The 25,083-nt window shown below is 36.6% G+C and overlaps 2 protein-coding genes across 2 annotated transcripts in view; both read left to right on the plus strand.

Annotated features, from left to right (window-relative positions):
* The first annotated feature begins 630 nt into the window (after nt 1-630).
* LOC129794570 (craniofacial development protein 2-like) lies at nt 631-5,611 on the plus strand. Its single transcript, XM_055835325.1, has 2 exons — nt 631-1,509; nt 5,492-5,611. Exons 1-2 carry the CDS (start codon nt 631-633, stop codon nt 5,609-5,611), a joined length of 999 nt encoding a protein of 332 aa, XP_055691300.1.
* A 3,592-nt stretch (nt 5,612-9,203) lies between these two features.
* Nucleotides 9,204-25,083, plus strand: part of LOC129795284 (toll-like receptor Tollo) — a 650,843-nt gene continuing 634,963 nt past the window's right edge. Inside the window, exon 1 of the mRNA XM_055836373.1 lies at nt 9,204-14,437. Coding sequence (XP_055692348.1) covers nt 9,763-13,662 — 3,900 coding nt within the window. The 5' untranslated portion in view covers nt 9,204-9,762 and the 3' untranslated portion in view covers nt 13,663-14,437. The remainder of the gene's footprint in view (nt 14,438-25,083) is intronic.

The following is a 25,083-nucleotide window of genomic DNA, read 5'->3' on the forward strand; positions in this document are numbered from 1 at the left end:
GTCGGCTGTTGATTTTCCTGGGGTGAAGCCGCACTGATAGTTTCCAATTGCGGCTTGGGCGTATGGGGCTATCCGACCAAGTAGGATAGAGGAGAATATCTTATAGGCGGTACTCAACAGCGTGATACCTCTATACTGGCTGCACTTGGTGATATCTCCTTTCTTGAATATGGGACAGATGACGCCTATTTTCCAATCCGCTGGCATCACCTCCTCGTCCCACACTCTGAGCACCAATTGATGGAGACCTGAGTGCAAACGGTCCCCCCCACATTGGAGCAGCTCTGATGCGATTCCGTCAGGCCCCGGCGCTCTATTGTGCTTGAGCCGCCGAATCGCAGCCATTGTCTCATCCATGCTCGGTGGATCCAGCATGTCATTGTTGGCTTGAAGGTGTGGAATCGTCACCTCGTCCTCGAGCTGCCCATTCAGTAGTTCATCAAAATGCTCAGCCCAACGCTCCAGGATGCCCTCCTGATCGGAGACCAGGTTTCCCTGTTTGTAGGTTTTGGGCCGATACCCTGTCCCAATATAAGGCTGACATTACCGCCATCCAAGAAATGCGCTGGACAGGACAAGGTGTTCTGGAGAAGCGTGACTATCTATTATAGTTGCCATCCTAAACATCATATGCTCGGCGTGGGCTTCCTGGTCAGCCGTAAAGTGAAGCCCGCGGTAATCGGCTTTAAACCGATAAGTGAGAGGCTGTGCACTCTGCGCGTGCGAGGCAAATTCCAGAACATCAGCCTCATAAATGTTCATGCCCCTACGGAGGATTCCAGCGAGTCGGAAAAGGATAACCTCTACGATTTGGTGGAACAAGCCCTCAACGCCTGCCCAAGATATGATGTCAAAATCGTTCTTGGGGACATGAATGCAAAGATAGGGAGGGAACCAGTCCACAGGCGGTATACTGGTGACCATAGCTTGCATGAGAACTCCAATGACAATGGACAACGCATCATCAATCTCGCCGCTGCACACAACCTGGTGGTTGGGAGTACCCGGTTCGCGCGGAAAAACATCTACAAAGCCACTTGGGCTTCACCGGATGGAATAACCTTCAACCAGATTGACCACGTGCTGATCGACCGCCGACATCAAACGTCCCTACTGAACGTGAGAACGTTCCGTGGAGCAAACGTCGATTCTGACCACTTCCTCGTTGGGGCTGTGTTCAGAGCTCGGGTGGCCACCTTCAAAGGGGTGGCAGCAACAAAGTCGGTGAAGATCAACATAGAAGCACTGAAAAATGAGCAGCTTCGTGCAAAATATGCAGAGGAAGTTGATGCCGCCCTTGCAAATAATGCAAGTGGACCTGGAGACGGGATGCCCATCAACGACATGTGGGAGCATGTTAAGAGCGTCGTCATTGGGAAGGCCTCCACCACCCTTGGCCTCGGTCGGAAAGCAGATCGGAACGACTGGTTCGACGATGAATGCAAGCTAGCCACTGAGCAAAAGAATGCAGCATACCGAGCTATGCTGAGTTCAAGAACACGATCACGCGTGGAGTCTTATCGGGATCTCAGAAGAAAGGAGAAAAAAGTTCACCGACGGAAAAAAGAAGCTTGGGAAAAAGAACTAGTCTGTGAACTAGAAGGATACAGGAAGCAGCCGCACCAGGCGCGGAGATTTTACCAGCGTGTTCGCGGGATGAAACCGTATACACCGAAGTGTTCAAAAAAAATATATAGGTAAGTAAATAAATAAATCATAAAAAAAAGACCACAACATTAATTTTGGTACATGGGTATGTAATGTGTTGAAATAATAACGGTTTTTAACTGATTTAAAGTTCTTTCATTTAAAACTTGATTTTATTTAAAATTTTTATATTTCTGTGCATTTTGATCGATTTAATTAAATTATTGAACCGTTTCTAACGATTTTTTAAAAAGTTTTAATAAATAAATTTTTTGGTGGTTCTTTCGTTTATTATTTGGTTTAACGCGATTTGGATGAGTTCTCTCCAAAAATGTTTGTCTGGCTCGTCTTCTTTTGTTCTCAGACCGAAGAAATTCTTCTTCACACACACAATGACCTTATTTGCCCCAGTCTAGTGCATATTAATTGGCTCACTCGTGGAAATTAAATGCAAATTTCCGATGACATGCTGTTCCTCAGAAGAGGTTTCATTTCGTTCAATTCCTCGAAGACTTTTCCAATAAAATTCTCTTCTTTTTTTTCTTGAGTCGTAAAATACCCACTTGGAGGCCTTTTTTGTTCCTTCTTAGTGAGTTTTGTGCAGGGTTTTGTGTGTTTGTGGAGAATTGCGGAGGATTCATGCCGTGAAACGAAAACTTCGGTGTGTCCTCCGTGTGATGAGGGGGCTCTTGCACACCCCGGGGTAGAGGGTATACCAACCAACCAAGAACAACAACGTATAATGAAATATTGGTAGCCAACTGCGAAAGCCAATATTGGAGGGAAGAAAGTTTTTCTTTTGAATTTTTTTTTAACTTAACAGAGAGCGCATTCTTGTGGGTCTCCCAAAGAGAGGTGAATGTGTGTGTGCGGTGTGTGCAATAAATTAACAAATTGTCAATAAATCATATCTTACACGGGATGAGCATTTACGGAGGGAGCAAGAGATGTGCTCGAGGAGGAGGAGAAAAAATCAACCCAAGATGAGATCCCTTTTGGTCAATGAATTTATTGCAACAACACACAGAGAGCGAATTGAAGAAGATTTGCGGCAAGGTAAAGATGCTCCCACCGATCGTTTTGATATTTATTTTAGTATTCCAAAGGTGAAGCATTAATTTTTCTTCATCTTTTTCTTGCACCTTTTCTCCGCACCCCAGACTCAGCCAATTATTACTTTTATTTAAGCGTCCCCGCAATGGGTTTGCTGCTCAAGCTCTAGGCAGCAGCGAAGAGGTTCATTCTTAGAGCGTCCAGTTGTCACGTAATAAACATTGATTTTTACTACCGTCCCTGTCAAACGTATCACGGCATTGCAGTTGTATCGCGATCAACCAACAATTGCCCATCATTTGTATGATGATGACCGATTCTTTCAGTTTGTTGCGCACCATTGTCTGCCACATTGCTCGTTTTTTTCCTCCTCTACTTCTTCTTTCTGGCACTTACCCTCTTATTAATTCTCTTCCACGCATCTCTGTCCTTTCCATGGCTCACCACTGAGATATTATTTATGTCGCAAATTGTGGCAAAAATGTGTATCTTCGGCACAGAAGAAAATCCTCGCACATAGACATTGGCGGCTACTTGTTGCCACTGTTGCTGCAACTCCACGCATTTCGCGAGAGTTTTAACTTCTTCTACCCCATTGAGGGGCAAAAGAATACTTTGAGAAGAAGATGATGAAAAAAATTACCAGATAAACACTCAAGAAGAGCAGAAAAAGTTCCGAGAAATGATGAGGAATTGGATGCGCGCAAGAAGATGGAGCATAAAGAAGAGGAAACGATGATGATCCCATAAAAATATGAACGGCAACACTATAAGCGGCGTTTTATTGATATTGCACTCAAGAGAAGGGATCTCCTTTTGGTTTAGTTTGTGGCGATTCAGCCTATCGATCACCCGGCGATTTAACAAAATAAATATATAACAGAAAATTCATCCCGAAATAAGAAGGGCTGGAGTGTAAGAAAATTATATAATTTGATGAAGAAGGTAGAAGACAGAGATGTAGCCAGAAATCGACTTAGGAAAGGTTTGTTAAACTTTTTTTTTAATTAATTTAAAAACATTGAAAAGGGATTAAAAATCCACTAAGAAGTCCAGGGTTTATATAGATTAAGCTTGCGGCTTTTGCATTCGAATATAGCTTTTAACAATTTGGTTTGAACAGTTCGTTTTTTAAAGTTTCTTTCTTACTTCTGACACTTCTTATCTTACGTTTGACGTTTGTTTTCAAATTTGACGTTTTCTTCTAAAGTTTGACGTTATTTTCTAATGTTCGACGTTCTTTTCCTATCGTTTTGACTTTTTTTTAAAACATTTTACATTCGTTAGAACGCCTGTCGTTTTTTTTCTTACGTTTGACGTTTATGAAATCGAAAAAACCGTTTGAAAGGCTCTGACTGAAAATCTGACTCTTTCTAACTTTTTACTAATACACGGTTGCGTTGTTTCATCGTTTGACATTTGTTTTATTATCTGACGTTTCTTTGAAACGTTAAAATTCTTTTCATAACGTTTGACATTTAGTCTTCTAGCATTTGACGTTTATTTGAATATCTGACATTTCTGTCCCTCACTTTTTACATTTTTATTCGTTTGAAAATCATCTTCCTAATTTTTTTTAATGAATTCTAACGTAAAATGATTTCATCGCTTAAAAAACCTGAACTGTCTGAACTTTAGGAGTATTTAGTCACCCAAATACTCTCCCTGGCTACATCCCTGGGAGAAAAAGATGTAAAATATATTTCTTAAGGGTCTATGGGAGGAAAATTATTATATTTGGATTATGAACAAAGGTAGAAATTGGAAAGAAGTTATGGGTGAAATATAATGTAAAATTCAGAGATAAAAAACTTTTTTTTTGATCGAAAACTGCTTAAAAAACTTTTAATTTTAATTTTAAAAATTCTCCCTGAAATCTTTGCTCCTCTTCAGTCTTATCCTAAACTTCTTGCAAAGGAATTTTTTATTCATTGTTGTGATCATTGTGATTGAGTAGAGGACAATCAAATTCAAAGTAATCACGTAAATATTATGAGAAAATGCAATAAAAAAATTCTTTTGCTGGCAAATTTTGGGATGAGAAAGATTTACGAGGCGCCTCTGCGGGCTACTTAAATGCCCCTCTGGCTACAGAATTATTGTGCCAGGAATTGGTCATCTTCTCTGCATTTCTCTTGGACTTTCTGCTGCCCAAAAATATCCAACCTGAAAATTGATGGGAAAAAGGGCAATGCATCACGCAGAGGCCACATACCCGCATTTCAGAGGGCAAATCATCAGTGGTGGATGAAAAAAGGAGTTGAGGGAATGAAGTTGGAAATAATAAATTAAAGTGAAAAAGAAAAGAAAACTAAACATGGGAAGATTGCTTCAGCTACATATACATATATGATGTGAAGAATAAGGCAGGAAGAGACTCTTTATTGGCTCTTTCATGGCGCGCAGAGTGCTGTGCGAGAGACATCACTCGATTGGAATGAAATTTAAATTGAAATCGATTTTATGAATCCACCCCGCTGTGAGCACCAGCATTTTGTACCTCCTGAAGGTCTCTTCTCGCTCCCTCTGTCCTGTTCAATTATCACAGCCGGCCATAGTAGGAGCCCCGATGGTGGAACCAAGGCTATATAGTACGCAAAACCCCCTTCTTGTGTGTTTTTGTTGAACTTCAACCAAAGAAGAAAAGAAGTTTCTGCAGAAAGAAAAAATTCTCTTCCACGAAAATTCAGCCACAAAGAATTTTTATTTGAGGCTTCTTCAAGGATACCAAACTGAAGAGGAAGTGCAACTGTTTTGCGAGCTAAATAAACACACAAACAAATTTTTACAGCTCCTTCCGCAGAAGGACAAAAATATTGGAAGTAATTTGCTTTGGCCATTTGTACCCAATTTGGCAGCCGCAGAGCAAACAAAAAAGGCATTTGCCGAAAAACCAACAATTTCCACATAAAAACAATAAAGCAATCCGGCTGGGATTACACATATAGCAAGAGAGGAGACTTCCAAGAAGCGCCACCCTCATCAACCACCTGTCACAGTTGCTGCTGCGAGAGGAAGAAAAAAATTAACCAACAAGCAGCAAAAATCAACAAAACCTTAACAAAAGCAATATATATTGAGCATATATTTCCTCCTCAATCCTCAAGCACAGCCCCTCCTCATATATTTTTATTCCCAAACATAAAAACATACCCCTATAGCGGCTTAAAATGGGAGGAGGGATAGAAAACATTATCAATGTAAACAAGAAAAAAATCCATCCAATATGTTTTTAGGAGTTTTATGGGGGATGCAGGCAGGCAGACAGCAAAAAAGGACACTCTGCTTGTGGAAAGTATACCTGGGATCAATATAAAAGTTATATTGTTCGGAATGACAGAACATGGCAATAAAAATGGCATAGTCGTGGGGAAAAAGCGAAGAAACCAACAAAAAAATCCGGGTTCGTCGTCTGGAGCTATTGAAATCTTTCGTTTGAAATCACCCAAAATTCAATAGACGCATAGATCCTTTGCAATTTAACGAAAAATTGTGGGTGTTTTCAGCAAAATATTTTGGCATTTTTGAGATTCTTTTGTCCCTCAATGCTAAAAAGTAAAAGAATTCTTCACTTTACAAGCAAATGGGCAGAAAAATGAAGAGAAAAAAAATATTTGTCCAGCAAAAGAGAAAGAATTTCTTGTTCTTCCCCCGGGAGGAGTTACTTAGGAGTTAATAATTTTTAATTAGCACCATTTGTGGAGTCTTGAGTGGAATATTCGTGAGTGTGCCCAATAAAAGACACCAATCGGAGGTCAAGACACGAACCCGAAAAAATTATTTGTTTAAGAAAATGACTGTTTTAGTAAATTAAAAATGTAAAATTGAATAAAATAATTAGGAATTCTTCGTCGGAGGAAGAAGAAAAGTGAAATAAATTAGTTTCAATCATTACTGGATTGTGGTATTTGAATATTTTGCATTTTAAATTGTTAAAATTTAATAAAAGAGCATTGAAATCATTCATAAAATCGATTAAATCGATCAAATTAAATCCTCAAAATTATGAAAAATTATAATTAAAAATTTGAAAAGAAAAGAATTTTTTCAAAAGAACATCAATAGATTTGTTCTTCGCTGTCAATGCAACTCAATTTGTCCATCGATGTAGCACCATGCTTTGATGGTTCTTCACGCGAATGATGCTCATCCGGGAATGAAGTCAATGCGCGAGGAGTTGTGTGTCTTTATGTAAACAAAAATGGGAATAAATACTGAGCTGAGCTAAAGAGGAGGATGGTTGATACTCCACTAAACAGATTCCATCATCATTGTCTTACATGAATTGTGTACTCTCCTGCACAAGCAGACAAAAGAGTATGTTTTCATAGCTGCTGGATTGGTTGTTATATTGATGCGGACACACAACTGAATAGTTCCTTATTCTTGTCCATCCATCCATTCATCATAATGTAGTGTTGCCTCGCAAAGAGAAATCTCTTCTCCTTCTTCAACAAAACCCCGAGAAGAGAAGCAGCAGCAGCCTCACTCTATGCCCATGGGATGGATGGATGGATGGATGGATTGAGAGGAGATATAGGTACCTCTAAAATACACACATCGTATTGTTGAGGATGGCAGAGAATGGATGGAAGACAGAGCAGCACCAAGACCAAGAACAAGAGAGAGAGACAGAGAAAGATTGAAAAGTCACAAGAGATATCCCTTACAAATTTTATTTATTGCTTTAGCACTACACTCGCTTGTCTCTGGCGGACACACAGCCTACCCCACACGTCCCATTCTGCTACGCCGAGAGTCTCAAATGTGTGTTGTTTGAATAATGTAGCGAATTTCTTTACTTCTTTTACTTTATATTCCCCGCAATAAGGGGTTAGTATCTGGACAAAAAAAAGAAATTCCTATATTCGGAATAGTTTTGAAGATATTTTTACTTGAAACAAAAATTAAATATGCAAAAGAATTTAAAAAAAAACATGAGAAACTAAAGAAATAAAATAAATTAGAAAAACAAATAACAAAGAGATTTAAAAAAAAATAAAATTTGTTCTTAAAGTGTATAGAATTACATTCTTAACTTTGAAATGTTGAAATAATTTTAATTGAAATGTACAAAATTGAAAATAATAAAAGGAAAATTGAAAAGGATTTGAAAAATTAAAGAAAATAAGGGAAAATTTACGTAATTTTCTAAAACAAAAAGTAGAATTTTTTTTAAAACAACTTAATTCAAAATTTAGGAATTGAAAAAGAAAAATTATGAAAACGTAAAAAAAAAAGAAAATGTTCAATTAAAAGAAAAATAGGAAGAAAATAAATTTTAAAAAAATTGAATAACAAAAAACAACTAGGTATAGAAATTAAAAGACCTATATTTTTAAGAATCAGAAAATTTAAGAATAAATCAAAATGCGTTCTAAAACACTAGTTTGTATATTGTAGGTGAAATAAATTAATATTTTTAGATCGATTAAATCAAAATAAAAGAAATAGAAAAATAATTCTGAATTACTAGAAAGAATATACCTTATATTGCTTTTAATTATCAGAAAAACTAAGCAAAAAATTAATGATTTTTTTGAAAATGCAGATCAAATCATTTTTAGAAACGCAATGAAATGAGATTATTAAATAAAGCAGAATTAAACAAGAAATAATGTAGAAAAATTCATAAATTATGAGAACAATTACAGATGATAAAAATAGGATAATAAAAATCTAAGAATTTATTAAAGAACTTTCATTGCTTCTATGCTATCTCGATGATTTGATTCTTTTCAAATATTCATTCAAATATGTATTCGCTTTTTTAGAGTACCTACTGAATTATCTACATTCTTACCTTCTTATCTATCTATCTATACCTATCCACCTAACAATCTACCTACCTACCTATCAATTAATTCAGAGCAATTTTCTCAATTTTCAAAAAAAAAAAATAGAATAAAAATATTAAAAATTTCCCAGATAATCTCCCCTTGGCCTCTTAAACTCCACCAATTCTTCAGTTTTTTTCTTTCCTTCTCTGCTCCCCTTTTATGTACACACAACACACATATAAGTGGAGGAGAACGCGAAGATCTTCCAGGTAAGTATTGGGAAAATTATGTGGTGAGAGAGGAAGGAGAGTTCCATGCTCAACGGTATGAGTTGAAAATGTTCCATTTGTCTTTGTCACTCATAGAGCCACATTCTGGAGTAACTTCGAACTTGTTATTTCACCTCTTTTTTTCGTCTTCTTCTTCATTGCCTCTTCTTGCTTCCTCTGTATGAACCTCTTGGCATTTTCTTCTTCTCCACTTCTTCTTCTACCGCAGCGGATTCACCTGAGCTGCTGATGAGAGTCTCATGCTTGTGTGTGTGTGGTTGAACCTCGTCTAAACTGGCTCTCTTGGATCTACTACATACATACATATGTAATATGGAAGTATGCTATGTACATACAAGCATAACCACCGAGGATCGACGATCGCGATTCGGGCACTGTGTCTTCGCAACTATGGCCACCAGACGAAAAGCAACCGTTCACTGAGAAACATTTCAGTCTATGAGTTGAATCCGCGGTGAAAGAACGTTATTTTGCGCGCGTGAATCATTTAAATTTCAATTGAAAAAAATTCCACTTATAGTTGAAAAGTAAAATAGAAGGAGAACGAAGAAAAACCGCGTCGGCGCAAGAAGTTAAAGCAGCGAAGGAAAGTTTACGGAAAAGTGTTGCAAAGGAATTGGAAAATTCTTTTTTTTTGAAAATTGTGTGTGAGTGTGTGTGAAAAGCCAATTTGGAATACGCGCAACGAAGAACATGAGTGGAGCCTCGGTGTTGAGCTCCTCAAGATCATCAATATCATTGGATTAAGTCTCTGTATCAAAGAAAAAATTGGATTAACCTGGAAGGTGGATTTAAAAAGAAGTGAGCAAAAAAAAAAGAAGGAAAAGTGTCTCAGATTGAGAAGAAGAAGAAATGTGGGATGATGATTGCCACATTGAGTGAAGAAGTGCACCCAAATGATGGGATTGAGTGTATTAATGAGGTTGTGAAGAAATGCTAGAGAACTAGGCGTAGAGTGATCTGTCTAAAGCAGAGAGTTCTTGTAGGAAGTAATGAGAACGATGGGTTCATCACCGGCCTTTTTTGGCATCATTATTGGGACAATTTTTGGTGTTCTCGGTGCATCAATGAGTAAATCATTGCTGTACCAGGCACCTGATGAATGTCGCTGGGTCGGCTCAACGGATGACGATGTGACCCTCGTGTGTAAACTAAGGACCATCAATAGTGAACTTGAGAATACGAATTTTAGTGTGATACAGCCACAGAATACAATTCGTCTGAGGCTCGAATGCAGCGATGGGCTCTTCTTTCAGAGCTCCATCAATCCCGGGAGTTTTAGGGCCCTCATTGAACTACGTTCACTATCCGTTGAATACTGCAAACTCTCCAATCTCACCGATGGGAGCTTTCGGGGCTTGAGTGCTCTGAGAAATCTCACCATACGTACGCATAATTCCGATTGGAGTGCCATGAGTCTCGATGTAGGGCGTGGGGTATTCACGGAAGAGCTGGAGTCCCTAGAAGGACTCGATCTTAGTGATAATAACATGTGGACAATTCCCGATGGAATGATTTGCCCCCTGCGTGCCCTGCAGAGGCTCAATCTTACGCGCAACCGAATACGCGATTTGGGGCCATTCCACCTGAGCGCCTCAATTAGCACAGTGTCATCGAAGAAATGCGGCTCAGCCCTTCAGATGCTAGATCTTTCCCACAATAGTATTGAAAATCTCCCAGCAGCCATTTTCTCCGGGCTTGGGCGCCTTGCTGAACTTCGTCTTGGCGGCAATGGGATGAATTTTATTGCTGATCGTGCACTCGAGGGGCTAATAAGTCTCGCCATTGTTGACCTATCGGAGAATAGACTAACAAATCTCCCTCCTGAACTCTTTTCCGAAGCACGCAACGTTCAGGAGATTTACCTACAGAACAACACCCTCAATGTCCTTGCTCCAGGAATCTTTAGTGAATTAACGCAAGTTGTTGTTTTGGACCTATCGCACAATGAGCTAACATCTGAGTGGATAAATGGGGCAACATTCCGCGGTATGAGGCGACTAATCGTGCTGGATGTCTCAAGTAATCGTATCAGCCGTTTGGAGGTGACGACCTTTCGGGATTTGACCTCATTGCAAATTCTTCGTTTGCAAGAGAATCAAATTGAAACAATTCCCGATGGAATTTTCGCGGATCTTGGGAATTTGCACACCCTCGTGCTGTCCAATAATCGTCTCAGTGTAGTGGATGGGACAACACTTCAGGGTCTGCACTCACTATCACTCCTTAGCTTGGACTATAATCGCATTGGGCACATTGATCGGGCTGCATTGAAGAATTGTTCCAGCACATTGCAGGATCTCCATTTGAATGGGAATAAATTGACGCGTGTCCCGGATGTCCTATTTGATGTACCCCAACTGAAAACCCTGGATCTGGGAGAGAATCAAATAACCAGCATTGATGATGCCAGTTTCAGTGGGATGACCCAGATGTTTGGACTACGTCTTACGGAGAATAGTATTGAGACAATTCGAAGGGGTACATTTGATCGTATGGAAGCCCTGCAGATCCTCAACCTTTCCCACAATAAAATCCGCAAAATTGACCATGAAGCCTTCAACAAGAACGGCAATCTTCAGGCTATACGGCTTGATGGGAATCACCTGAGTGACATCACGGGGCTCTTCACGAAACTCCCAAATCTCGTTTGGCTGAATATCTCGGACAATCGTTTGGAGATCTTTGACTACGCCCTCATCCCAACGGGCCTCCAATGGTTGGATATTCATGCAAATAGCATAGCTGAACTTGGGAATTATTTTGAAATGGAAAATCAACTGTCACTAACGACTTTCGATGCCAGTTCAAATAGGCTGAGTGAAATTACCGGAAGCGCCATTCCCAATAGCATTGAAGTGCTGTACTTGAGTGACAATCGCATAGCCAAAGTGCAATCGTACACCTTCTTCAAGAAGCCAAACCTAACGAGGGTTGATCTCTTTGGGAATAAGATCACAACACTCGACCCGAATGCTTTGCGCATATCAGCTGTCCCGGATGATCGAGCTCTTCCGGAATTTTTTATTGGTGGCAATCCATTTGAGTGCGATTGCAATCTCGATTGGTTGCAGAAGGCAAATGCACTGGACTCACGCACGCAGCCAAAACTAATGGACGTCGCGAGTATTTACTGCAAACTCCTCTATAATCGCGGGAAGATGTACGTCCCCCTCGTTGAGGCAGAAGCTAGTCAATTTTTGTGCAAATACGAAACCCACTGCTTTGCCCTGTGCCATTGCTGTGACTTTAATGCGTGCGATTGCAAAATGGAATGCCCCGATCGTTGCTCATGCTTTCACGATCAAAGTTGGACGGCGAATGTTGTGGATTGCTCACGAGCGGGGTATGAGAATAAACTCCCGGATCTCATACCCATGGATGCCACACAAATTCATCTCGATGGGAATGATCTTCGTGAGGTGGCTAGTCATGCATTCATTGGGCGCAAGAAGCTGCGGATGCTCTTCCTCAATAGCAGCAACATCCACACGGTGCACAATCGCACCTTTAACGGCCTTCGGGACTTGGAAGTCCTCCAGCTCGATCATAATCATCTCACCGCCCTCAATGGGTATGAATTTGCGGGTCTGCTGAACCTACGTGAGCTCTACCTGCAACACAATGCCATTGCCACCATTGACAATGATACCTTTAGCCACCTGCTTGAGCTGAAGATTCTCCGACTTGATCACAATCATCTCACTACTTTCACATTCACCGCCCTCCCGGGTAGCCTAACTGACGTTCATCTCGCGGGAAATCCGTGGAGTTGTGAATGTGACTTCGTGAATCGCGTGAAAGACTTTATGAGTGATGTTGTGAAGGACAGAATGAAAGTAAAGTGTACACACGTAGTGATTAGTGAGAACGACGTAACGTACCCAACAACAGCCCATTTCCGTTCACGTCGTGGCACGGTGATTGACAAAGTGCCCGAAAACGACGGTTTCTACGTGCTGGCTGAGAATAGTTCACGCATCTGCACGGGTGTCCATGAGATTGGCAATAAGAGCAATTTAACGTCAACAAAGACAATTCTCTCACAACCACCCCTAAATGACTACATCCCCCTGCTTGTAGCCACTCTCTGTGGCTTCCTCATCGTGATCGTTGCCATTCTCGTGATCTTCGTCTTCCGCCAGGAGATGCGAGTGTGGTTCCACTCACGCTTTGGCGTGCGGCTCTTCTATCGTGGTAGTGACACTGATAAGAATGAACGTGACAAACTCTACGATGCCTTCGTGAGTTATAGTTCCAAAGATGAAGCATTTGTGGCTGAAGATTTAGCGCCAGCCCTCGAAAATGGTGACCCGCAGTACAAACTCTGTCTGCACTATCGTGACTTTCCCATTGGACCCTACAGTCCCGATACAATTGTCCAAGCTGTGGAATCATCACGACGCACAATAATGGTGCTCTCGGAGAATTTCATCAAATCTGAGTGGTGTCGGTTTGAATTCAAAAGTGCCCATCATCAGGTGTTGCGCGATCGACGACGACGCCTCATTGTCATCCTCCTGGGGGAGGTGCCACAGAAGGATCTCGATCCGGACATTCGGCTCTACCTGAAGACAAACACCTACCTCCAGTGGGGTGATAAACTCTTCTGGGAAAAACTCCGTTTCGCCCTCCCGGATGTACCGAATAATCAGCGACGACAGACACCGCAGAATCGACACCAAAACACCCCAATTGTCATCCACCAGACGCCAGTTACGCACTTTAGGAATCACAATGTAAATCGCCACAATAATCGCAATGTGGCGCAGCAGATGATGATGTCACAGCAACCACTGCAGCCGATGATTGCACCATCAGCCCCCATGGATCAAGCAACGACAATGTCGGCACCTCCAAATGGGCCCAGAACAGTTGCCATCCACATTTGACGGTGATGGCAAATTAGCAGCGATGGTGGTGATGACACGTGTGCAGCAGCATCACTTTTGGGTGATGATCGTGATGCAATTCAAGTGACGTCTCTGTGAAAATTCGTGTGATCATCAATTGTGATCTGCAATGTGAAGCGATCACGCGAAGTTATTGTGAAGTGATCGCAAGAATAATTGTGAAAAGATCGTTAAAATTCTGGTAAGAAGATCCCCAAAATTATTATGAAAGGATCGCTTTACTCAATGCAAATAGATCACTAAAAATAATATAGAACGATGGTGAAGAGTAAGATCATTTTTTGTGAAAAGATCATTGAAATTCTCTGTAAAAAGATCGTTGAAATGTCTTTGAGAAATACATTGAAATTTCGATAAGAAGATCCTCAAAATTCCTGTGAAAATGTCGTTAGATTCAATTCAAAGAAATCGTTGAAATAAATGCATTAAGATCACTAAAATTAATGTGCAACGATCGCTAAATTCATTGTGAAAGGTAAGATAATCTTTTTTATGTGAGAAAATCGCTAATTTCATTGTGGGGAGATTCTCAAAATTCTTATGAGAAGATCGTTAAAATTCTTGGAAAAAAAGGATCATAAGAAATTTTATACAAAGATCCTAAAATTTTTTATGAAAAGATCGCTAAAATCAATGCAAAAAAATCATTAAAACAATTGATAAAAGGTCCCAGAAATTGTTAAATCCAGAAATTCTTATAAAATCGTTAAGATCAATCAAAAAAGATCACTGAAAGGAAATTTTAAAATTTATTGTAAAAAATATTAATTTTTGTAGGAAAAGATCAAAAAAATTATTAAGAATTAATAGCTAAAATTTTTACTTTGATTGCCAGAAATCAAAATAAATGAGAAGATATTAGGCCTAATTCAGCGACCAAGAAACCCTTGAAATCTTCAAATTTTGTACTGAAATTTCAAGATTTCAAGCGAATTTCAAGGGTTTCTTGGTCGCTGAATAAGGCCCATTGTTTAAATAAATGTAAAGCGATCTTTGAAATAAATGAGAAAATGAAAATTTCCTAAATTTGAAAAGATAAATTAAATAAAAAAATATACGATCGTTAAAATTAACATGAAATGATCATAAAAATGAAATGTGAAGCGATCATGAAGATTGTTATTAGTGATTCAATGAAAAATAATACAAGATCGCTATGGAATCAACGTAAAATCGTTGCAATGATCGCATTTCAAGATCGCAAGACGATCACCAGAGGATCATTGTTAAAATTCACAGAAAAAATCACCACGAATTTGCTGCAAGATCACTGTAGGATCTTCATAAAATTCCCACAAAGATCGCAGAAGAATCAACTTATTTCAACACTAAATTATCGCCACAAAATCGCTGCAAGATCACCGAAAAAAATCATTCCAGAGATCACTGTGCGATCAGTGATCAAGTGATGAAGAAGCTCCCTAATAAATTAAAATAAATTTTATAAAAAGAAAATATTGAAATTCTGTGAGATCACGAGAGAGAACCGACTTGAAACTTAATTGCAATTTGTGATATTCGCATGTAAGGTTATAGATTGAAGAAAAAATGAAGAAAAAGGAAGAAAAAGACGATGAAATATGAAAATAGCATCGAAAAGATTATTAAGTAGTTAATTAAAACAATAAAAATGATATTTAAATTGGGCATAAAGAGAGCGTTAAAAATAAAATAAGAAAATGGAATTGGAAACCATTGAGTTTTGACAAGATAATTTGCATTTCTCACTACCCCCTGCATGGTGCAAGTATCCATTAATTTCACACGTCCTCCTCTCCACCATCTCCCCCTGTCCTCATCCCCCTTCCCTCCGCCCCCACCCAGCAATCCAGTAAATGCCCAAATATGACACTTTCTATACATAAATGTAAATAGCGTGCCAAAAATTGCCCGAGATGATTGTAAATATAAATAACAAAATGAAGAAGAAGGAAAAAAATGAAAGAATTAAAAAAAAACGCGCCACTTTTGTTCAATTTGGCGGCCACAGAAAGAGAAGAAGAAAAAAACCTCAAGTGGCACTTTGTTCATGAAAATTTGTAAAAATAAATATTTAATCCACAAAGATTATTCAACACTGTCTTTCACTTTACAAATTCCCCCGTCGTCGCACGATCGACACTTGAGGTGAGATTGCGGAGAAATTGTCGTTGGGAGACTTTTTTTTCTTATTTCTTTTGATTTGGGGACAAGTAAGAATTTAATAAATCGGCTTTTTGTCACCACCACGTTTATCTTCATTGTAGCCATTGAATTTCCTTTCATTGCATTTTGCACGAATACAGAGAGAAGAAAGAAAGTTCTTACGAAGATGCTGATGGTTTGGTGAAAAGAGGTAATTATCTGGGGGAAATGTGGACCATTGTGGAATAATTATCAGACTTATTTATTCTTCAGAACTTGAGGGAAGTTTTAGGAAAAAAAAAATCTTTTACAGATTAAAAATTATGAAAGAAGAAATTTAAATAAGGAATTATTCTAAAATCTTTTAAAAAATTCTGAAAGACTTCAGAAGCATAACAAATCGCTCAGAAGAAAAATTTTGTAAGTTCTGTAAGAAAATTCAAGAAGATCAGTAAGAAAATTGTTTTTAGACCTTTTTTTTTAATATGAAAAAAAATATATAAAACTGCCTGGACCGTCAAGGGTTAAATTAGAAAAAAAAATTCTTTTTAAAGATTTAATTTTTGAATGAATTCTTTAATTCTAATTTAAAGAAATACGTTTTATTTTACAGAGACTTAGATAATTAAATCAGAGTAAGTAAATATTTTAATAAAGTCTTACATAGTTTAACTATAAAACTAACTGTCTTAATCTTCAGGGCATGAACGTATAAAGAAATTAAAAACAATTACCATTTAAATTGAAAAAAGAAGAAATTAAAAAGAGATCAAAAATTAGCAAATTAAATTGAAGTTTGTTAATTCCAAATTAATTCTTTACTCGAACTAATAACAACCTCTGAGTAGAAGAAACAATTTATTTGATTTTCTTCCACAAATGAGACGTTCTTCTTGAGAAGATTTTAGGGTTCACGAACTGAAAAATAAATTTTTCAGTGCGTAAAGTAATTCGACATGAAATTTGTTCAATATAAAAATTTATTGCATTTCTTTTGCTGCTTAAATTCTTTGCTTAAAGACTCCATTAAAATTTTTCTTCAATATTTTTCGAGACAGAACCCAAAGGATGTTATGCTAAAATGTATGGAGTAATTAAATAAATTTAGAATGCCCTTAATTTACTGATGAGCTTCAACGAGATTCAAATGAAAGAACGTCAATAAATTTCGAACGGAAAGTTAATGATTTTTAAAGAAAATATTGAAAGGAGTTTATTCATTTTCTAAGTATTCTGTTGAAAGATACTTAAAAGATAATTAATTTATATTACAGGTTAATGAAAAAACACTTCAAGAGAAGCCTTATGAAATTTATATTTTCTATCTGACAGAATTCTAAATAAAATTGTGCAAAATGTGTTAATAACATTATTGCAGCATATGCTTTATGCTTATTAATTAAAGTACGCGAATTATGCATCTTGTGGCACTATTTACAATTTTTTTCTCAGGATTTTTCTAAATAAATTTACAGCTCTTTTCAATTATTTTATCTATTATTTTTTGGTAAATAATTTATCAATTTATTTTATTTTTACAAAGAGACTTAGCCCGCATACATTATGCATAACAACCTTATCTTCAATCCTCTCTATACAACTTTCGATTTTAGTTGATTTTGAAAAATTCTTGTAATGCAAGTAATGGCAATTTGTGCCTCATTAAAGGTCCTAAAAATTAAGCAATTATCTATATAATAAAGAAAGGCCTGTTTGTTGGTAATCGTCGTTCCGACTTTTCTATACAAATCCACACCGTTTGTCCGATCGCGATGAAATTTGGTACAGAGGCCCCTTATAACAGGCGGTTTCAGATGGCCGTATTCATTTTCCCCCCAAAGCCCCCCTTCAAGTAGCCCCCATAGAGATTTCATGCAGTTTTTGCAAATTTTTGAATTTGGCGCCTAAAGTGTTGTATGAAAATGATTTCTTCTCTTTGCAAATTTTTTCTTTTCCGTTCGATGAGAGCTTCCCATCTATATAATAAAGAAAGGCCTGTTTGTTGGTAATCGTCGTTCCGACTTTTCTATACAAATCCACACCGTTTATCCGATCGCGATGAAATTTGGTACAGAGGCTCCTTATAACAGGCGGTTTCAGATGGCCGTATTCATTTTCCCCCCAAAGCCCCCCTTCAGGTAGCCCCCATAGAGATTTCATGCAGTTTTTGCAAATTTTTGAATTTGGCGCCTAAAGTGTTGTATGAAAATCATTTCTTCCTTTGCAAAATTTTTCTCCGGGATTTATAAGTGGCCTCAATCAAACCATCACAATTTTTTTCCTCTAAAATTTGCGCGAAGCGCAACAAATCCCCGCGAAGCGGGGCGAGGTAAATTGGAGCGAAGCGACAATTTACCTCGTCCCTAAATAATTTTTCTCATTTTCAGCGTCTTAGAAAAGCCCCAAAAAGGCTTTTCTGCGAGACACAACTGTACATTTTTTTCTCCCGCCGTAGTCTGTGTCAAAATCTCATCACATTGCAAACAATGTTTAATGCAAATTAAACATGTAATACATTATTTTTAATTTATTAAAATTACACCCTTCCAGCTAATCCGTTGGATGTTTCGTCACGCATAAATCAAAGAGAGAAAATAATATATTATACATTGCATTTGATGTGAAAAGAAATGAGGTCTGTGTACACATACACGGTATAATTACGCAAAAATTTATTTACTCTCTGGAAGGAATTGAGTGCAGCATTAATGCAGAAAAAACTACGCACAGATGCAGTAAAGAAGTGTTAAAAAAATCAAAACATGGATGTGAATTACACGGAATTTCTCAATAAGTCTCTCTCTCTCTTTTCTGTTTATGTTTCTTTGCGTCTGGGAAACTCGAGGCGAGGGAGTAGCATATGAGCAAAGAAAAGAAAAAAAGACAAAGACTCTTCTCGCTAAATACGTTAAGTACGCCATTGCGTGTTTGCATAAACCTCGAGCCGTGTTGATCATCTTTTTGGACGGAAGAACGAAGCACTTGAGCGGGAAATTTTGAGAAATTCAACAATATAAGAGTAAAGCACGTGGTTTTATGAAGAATCGCTCTTCCTTCGTCCGAAGCGATAACACACCAAATTGCGGTGGTAAAAAATCTTCTTCAAATTAAGAATTACCATCGTAATTTTAATGAGGTATCTCACGTGGAAGAGAAGAGATTTCTTCGTTTTCTTTTTACGACACACGATGACTATCTCCAGAGCGGGCGGGGGAAGGGGGCAAATCATAAAAGAAAGACGAGATATTTCATGACATAAAGCTCATTTTTGATGTCCGAAAGAAATTTGGTGTGAGAACGCGCAAAGAGACAGAGTTTGGAATTGTTATAAAAATGTAATTTACCGCCGCGTACATCACCAAATTACTCTCTCAGCTGTTTTTCTTCATCTCAAGGCGTAAAGTTCTTTTTCGGTGCAAAAATTTCTCAATCAATTGCAAGAAAACAACGAGAAAGAAGAAATTTTGTGAAAAAAACATCGCAATTAAATTTAGCAATTCAGAGAGAATTTTAAGAGGAAGAAAAAAGAATTTTCATGCGATGTAGGTGATAATGTGAAAAAGACACGAAGAAAATGCCTAATGATGCAGAGGAAAATTCTTTAATAGGGTTCCTCACTGATAATTTGTGTGTGTATGATTTTTAGTACTAATCTATATAATAAAGAAAGGATTTCGTGTCTGTACAGCTATACAAATCTACACCGTTTGACCGATCGCGATGAAATTTGGTACAGAGACTCCTTATATCAGGCGCTTTCGAATGGCCGTATTCATTTTCCCCCCAAAGCCCCCCTTCAGGTAGCCCCCATATAAAAGTCATGCATTTTTTGCAAATTTTTGAATTTGGCGCCTGAAATGTTGTATGAAAATGATTTCTTCTCTTTGCTTTTTTTTTCTTTGGGTTTGATGAGAGCTCTCCATCTATTCTTCGTCTTCTCTTCTCTATCTTCTCTATATAATAAAGAAAGGATTTCGTGTCTGTACAGCTATACAAATCTACACCGTTTGACCGATCGTGATGAAATTTGGTACAGAGACTCCTTATATCAGGCGCTTTCGAGTGGCCGTATTCATTTTCCCCCCAAAGCCCCCCTTCAGGTAGCCCCCATATAAAAATCATGCATTTTTTGCAAATTTTCGAATTTGGCGCCCGAAATGTTGTATGAAAATGATTTCTTCTCTTTGCAAATTTTATTTTCGGGACTGATAAGTTTTCCAAATATACTTATAAACCATCATAATTTTTTCTCTTTGAAATTTGCGCGAAGCGCAACAAATCCCCGCGAAGCGGGGCGAGGTAAATTGGAGCGAAGCGACAATTTACCTCGTTCATTCATATTTACGTGATAAGTTTACTATAAGACGATCAAAATGCACAGGAAGTTTAAAATTTTTTGAGATTTGCATTTTTAGTACACACTTAAATATGATTTTAGAACATTTTAGAACTAATTGTTATTTGAATACGACATATTAATTTTCTTTTCCTTTGACGATTTATGTAGATGAGATTTTAAATTTTATTTTGACAAAATGCGCTGAAAACAATAAAGTTTTTTCTTATAGTACACATTCAAATGTGAATTTAGAACATAACTAAATGTAAATTAGAACACAACGAAAGTTATAATTAGAAATCTCTTTCTAAATGAAAGAAAAAATAGTACAGCTTCTAGTGAAAGTTGTATTTTTCATTTGAAAGTAAAGTACTAAAAAATCCTGATTTTAGTACTCAATTAATATTTTTGAATTTTCTTGATTTCATTTAAAAAAAATTTCTCAAAAATTTTCATTATTGAAGAAAATTTTAGCCCTGAATTTTTCCATAATTACTCGCAAGTTCTAATGGGATAAAAATGAACTCCCAATTTTCTCCAGATAATTACTTCTTTTCACTAAATGATCAGCATCTTCTTTAGAACTTTTTTTTCTCTCTCTGTTTTGTGCAAAATTTCAACGTAAGATTACGCTGCAATTTTTTGTTTTATTTAAATTTCCACGAGTGTGAGTAAAAGTTTTTGAAAATTTTGTGTTCTAAATGAGTACTAAATTTTCTGAAATATAGACAAATCTACAAAACCAACACTAAACAATGAATACTCCTCTAAATATTTAAATTCCAATTCTTCTACATCTATATTGAAGGTACAAAGTTTAATAAATACTCCGACGAGCAATTAATTTATATATAATACATAATAATGATAGTGGTTTAAATTAAAAATTCAAATGAAGTCTGCCTCTCTCTCTCTCTCTGCATATTATAGCGGATAGTTGTGTAATGTATGGATGGATGGAAAAAAGAAGTGTTTGATTAAAACAACTCCTGTTTGGAATTTAAAAAAAAATGAAGAGAAAAGAAGAAAAATATGGAGATGAAAATTCATAGTTTCATCGCATATTAACAACATATTAGGTCGCATGCAGATGAGGTTCCCCCAACAATTACTATAATTATCCATCTTTCTCCTCACTTTTTAAATACACACCATTTAATTCAACACCTGTACCACACCACCATGTCCCCGCACATATGATTTTTCCCCTTTACTGAACCCCAAGAATTTCCCTCTTGCTCATTTTTCCTTCCTCCAGAGAGAGAGTGAAGGAAAAAAAGCAGAAACTCCGCTATTTGATGATGATTTAAATTAATAAAGAAGAACAAGAAAAAAAGTAATATTTAGTAGAAGAAATGTTCCATAAAAATTAATGTTCATGCGATTATTAGGAATCTCTCAAGTGGAGACATTGTGAGCCGGAGAATGAATTTAAATTGAAGCAGAGACCGAACCAAGAGAAAGAGGCAAAAAAAATTGTAAATTAAATATTGAGAAGAAGTTGGGAGAGAGAAAAAAATGACAAAGTCTTTTCATTCTTTGGCGCAATGAAAAGAAGTTGAAAAAAAATCTTCTCGCAGTTTGAATTTCTTTTTTTGGCAATTGCGTGGGTGCGTCAAACTCGATCTTTTGCTGCTTTTTTTCTATTTCATTCCTTCTTCCCAAAAAATTCGTTGGCAACGCAGGGGCAAGCAGACGCAGTCACAGAGAGAGGAAGGTCCGGTCGGATCCATTAAAATTAATTAAAAGATGGGATATCTCACGCAGAATGTCATCCGCATCCACTCTGGTGCTGTACCCCCGAAGAAACTTCTTAAGAAAAAAAAAGAACTTCAAAAGAAGACACAACAAAGTCATTTTCGGCACCGGGAGAAAACAAACACTGATAAGACGCCTTCGGGGATTGCCCACCAAAATACCTCCGACACAAGCAATATATATTAAGAGTTGAGCGCTCAGGTGAGAAAAGCCACCTTCTTGTCTCAAAATGCTGGGCATTTTGAGATAACAAAATTGGCCCCATCGTGTGCAGAGACATCGTAAATTAGCTGAAAGTATCGCAATAAATTTTTCCTCGATGATTTCTTCAAGTTCTTCGCTCCACCATACTCGACTTTGAGCACCAATTTTGGGAACTTTTATTTTCAGAATCATCTTCGTAAGAAAATATATATTTAAGTATATTATTTATTATCAGAGCAACATTCTTTCAGGCCAATGTGAAAGAAAAAATGCATTTTTCTTGCACAAAGTGAAAGGAAATTAATGAAAAGGTGAAACTGAGGTGAAACTGAGGTGAGGAGGAGACGAATAACGTTCACCCTTAAAAATAAATTCGCATAAAAATGAAAGATTTTTTTACTTAAAAAAAACTTTAAATTCCCCTTTCAAGTATTTCTAAGGGTGATTGAAGCTCTCAGAAAATTCTTTATTAATGCAATTGGAATGTTAAAAAAAGAGATTTTTAATATTCTTCCTGAAACCTTCAGAGTCTTTTAACTTGTCGAAAACAAAATGATTTCTTCGTGACTTGTGATAATCGTGCAAAATATGTTAGAGTTTCTTTTGCATAATTCAATTTCAATGTACGAACTACAGCAGAATGTTGTATTGTGCTTGCCCTCCCCATCTGATGGACAGGTCAACTGATACAGCTGTGATATAACCCATTTTTTAGCACTCAATTTGTCCATTTTCACTTCCCCATTCTTCGGTTATTTCCCTCCCCGAAGCCTCTCAAAATGGACTTCAAATGGACTCTATTTCTATGCACAATTATTCACTTAAACTTTCCATTTATCGTTTTAGGAATATTCCTTCATTTTATTGTAAGTAAGTACCTATATAAAATATAATAAAATAATGAATATTGTTGAGAAGTTGTAATTGAAACTATTTCATTGCGCAACCTCCTTAAACCCATTGTGGCGGGTGTTTTGCCAATGAAGTGCGAGAAAAATCATTTCTCAGCTGTATCCAAGAAGAAAAAAAACATACCAGCAACGACGAAAAATCCCCACAATTGAAAATTATTGAGTGTGTGTGGCATTGTTGGTACCAAAAATGAAAAATAAAGAGCACTGAATGCCTAAAAGAATATTATGCAGGAGAATTCGCTTTCATATTAGCTCCACTTTTGGCACAAGCGTGAGTTTATTATTATTAAATCAATTTATTTATAAAATTTAAAAATATATTTTGTCATTGTAGGCTCAGAGGGGCAAGAATATGGAGGAAAATTTATGTTTCGTATTCAATATTCGTGGAATATTTTTAAAAATTTTACAAAAAATTCGAAATATTTGTAATTTGTTCCCTATTTTAACCAATATATTTTTTTATATTCAAATAAACCAAAGCATTTTTTAATATGGAATATATTCGCTTTCCATTTTAAAGAAACCGAATATTAAATAAAAAATACTTTCGGAACATTACGAATATTCCTCAAATATTCTTTTGGTTTTTATATTCCAATGAATAAGTATGCCTAAAATTTCCCGAATATTCTTTACATATTTTAATCAAATATTCCAAAAATTGTACGAATATTCCTCAAATATTCTCTTGATTAAAATCATTGGATTAGCGCGAATATTTATCTAATATACTTTGGAAAAAATATTTTAAAAAATAACGAATATTTATCTAATATTCTTTGAAACAAATATTTTAAAAAATAACGAACATTCCTCAAATATTCTCTTTATTAAAATCCTTGGATTATCACTAACATTTGTCTAATTTTTTTTTGAATATATATTCTAAAAATAAAGAATATTCCTGAAATATTCTCTTGATTAAAATCATTGAATTATCACGAATAATTTTCTAATATTTTTTCAATTAAATATTCTAAAAATAATGAATATTTCTCTAATATTCCTGATAATTCATCGGAATAAATATTCTAAAAATAACTAATATTCCTCAAATGTTCCTCTTCATTAAAATCAGTCGATTATCACGAATATTTGTTTAATATTCTTTAGAATAAATATTCTAAAAATAACGAATATTTCACAGATATTCATTGGAATAAATATTCAAAAGTTATCACAAATCCTTAAATATTCTCATGAAGAAAAATTCACAAAATATAACAAATATCCATCAAATTTTTTTTAAAATAAATATTTGAATTAATATTAACGAACATTCTACAAACATTTCCAAATGAATTATAAAAGTTCCTCTAATATTCTCAACATATTACGATTCTTTAAATATTCCCAATGGAACCTAAATAGTTCTCAATTATTCTGTCGAAGAAATGTTTCCAAAATATTTGGATTTTGAAAATTTTGAAGAAAATATTTTAATAAATAAGTATTCTGATCCAAAAATAACGAATATTCGTTGGTTTTGCTTAAATATTATCCATATACCTTCCCCTCTTTGCAGTAAGCTCAAATTTAGAGGCTTTTCAATTCATTCGCATTGAGATTTTTTTTTCTTTTTGCTTTTTAATGCAGCAAAAATGGGCCAAATATTTTCTCTTGGATCATGTAACTACATATTTAATTCCGCCTTCCCCAAAAAAGGAAGGAGACTGTGAATGTTGGTTCACCAAAAAAATCTGCATAACATCAGTACAGAGGAGAGATCTTTGCTGGAACTCTCTGCAAGACAGAGGGAGATTTATTATTGATTGCTTGTCTAAATATTTGTTAATTTTTTTTGCATTTTTTCTGTCTCTCTTTGAATTTCTCTGTGGTTTTCTTTTCATTCACAAATGAACATTTCGACAATTGACAATTATTTGTGGCATTTGTGCGTTGGCGGGGACTCCCTTTGGTGAAATATTTCACTTTGAAGCTTCATCGTCATCTCTTCATGGCATGGTTATGCATAAATTCGTCAAGAAAAAAATCATTTGTTGTTTAATCTCTGCGTCGCACACCCCCACATGTTGCCTCCACTGCTTGGATGACGAT

Source organism: Lutzomyia longipalpis, chromosome 4, assembly GCF_024334085.1.
Source record: "Lutzomyia longipalpis isolate SR_M1_2022 chromosome 4, ASM2433408v1".
In the NCBI taxonomy this organism is placed as follows: Eukaryota; Metazoa; Arthropoda; class Insecta; order Diptera; family Psychodidae; genus Lutzomyia; species Lutzomyia longipalpis.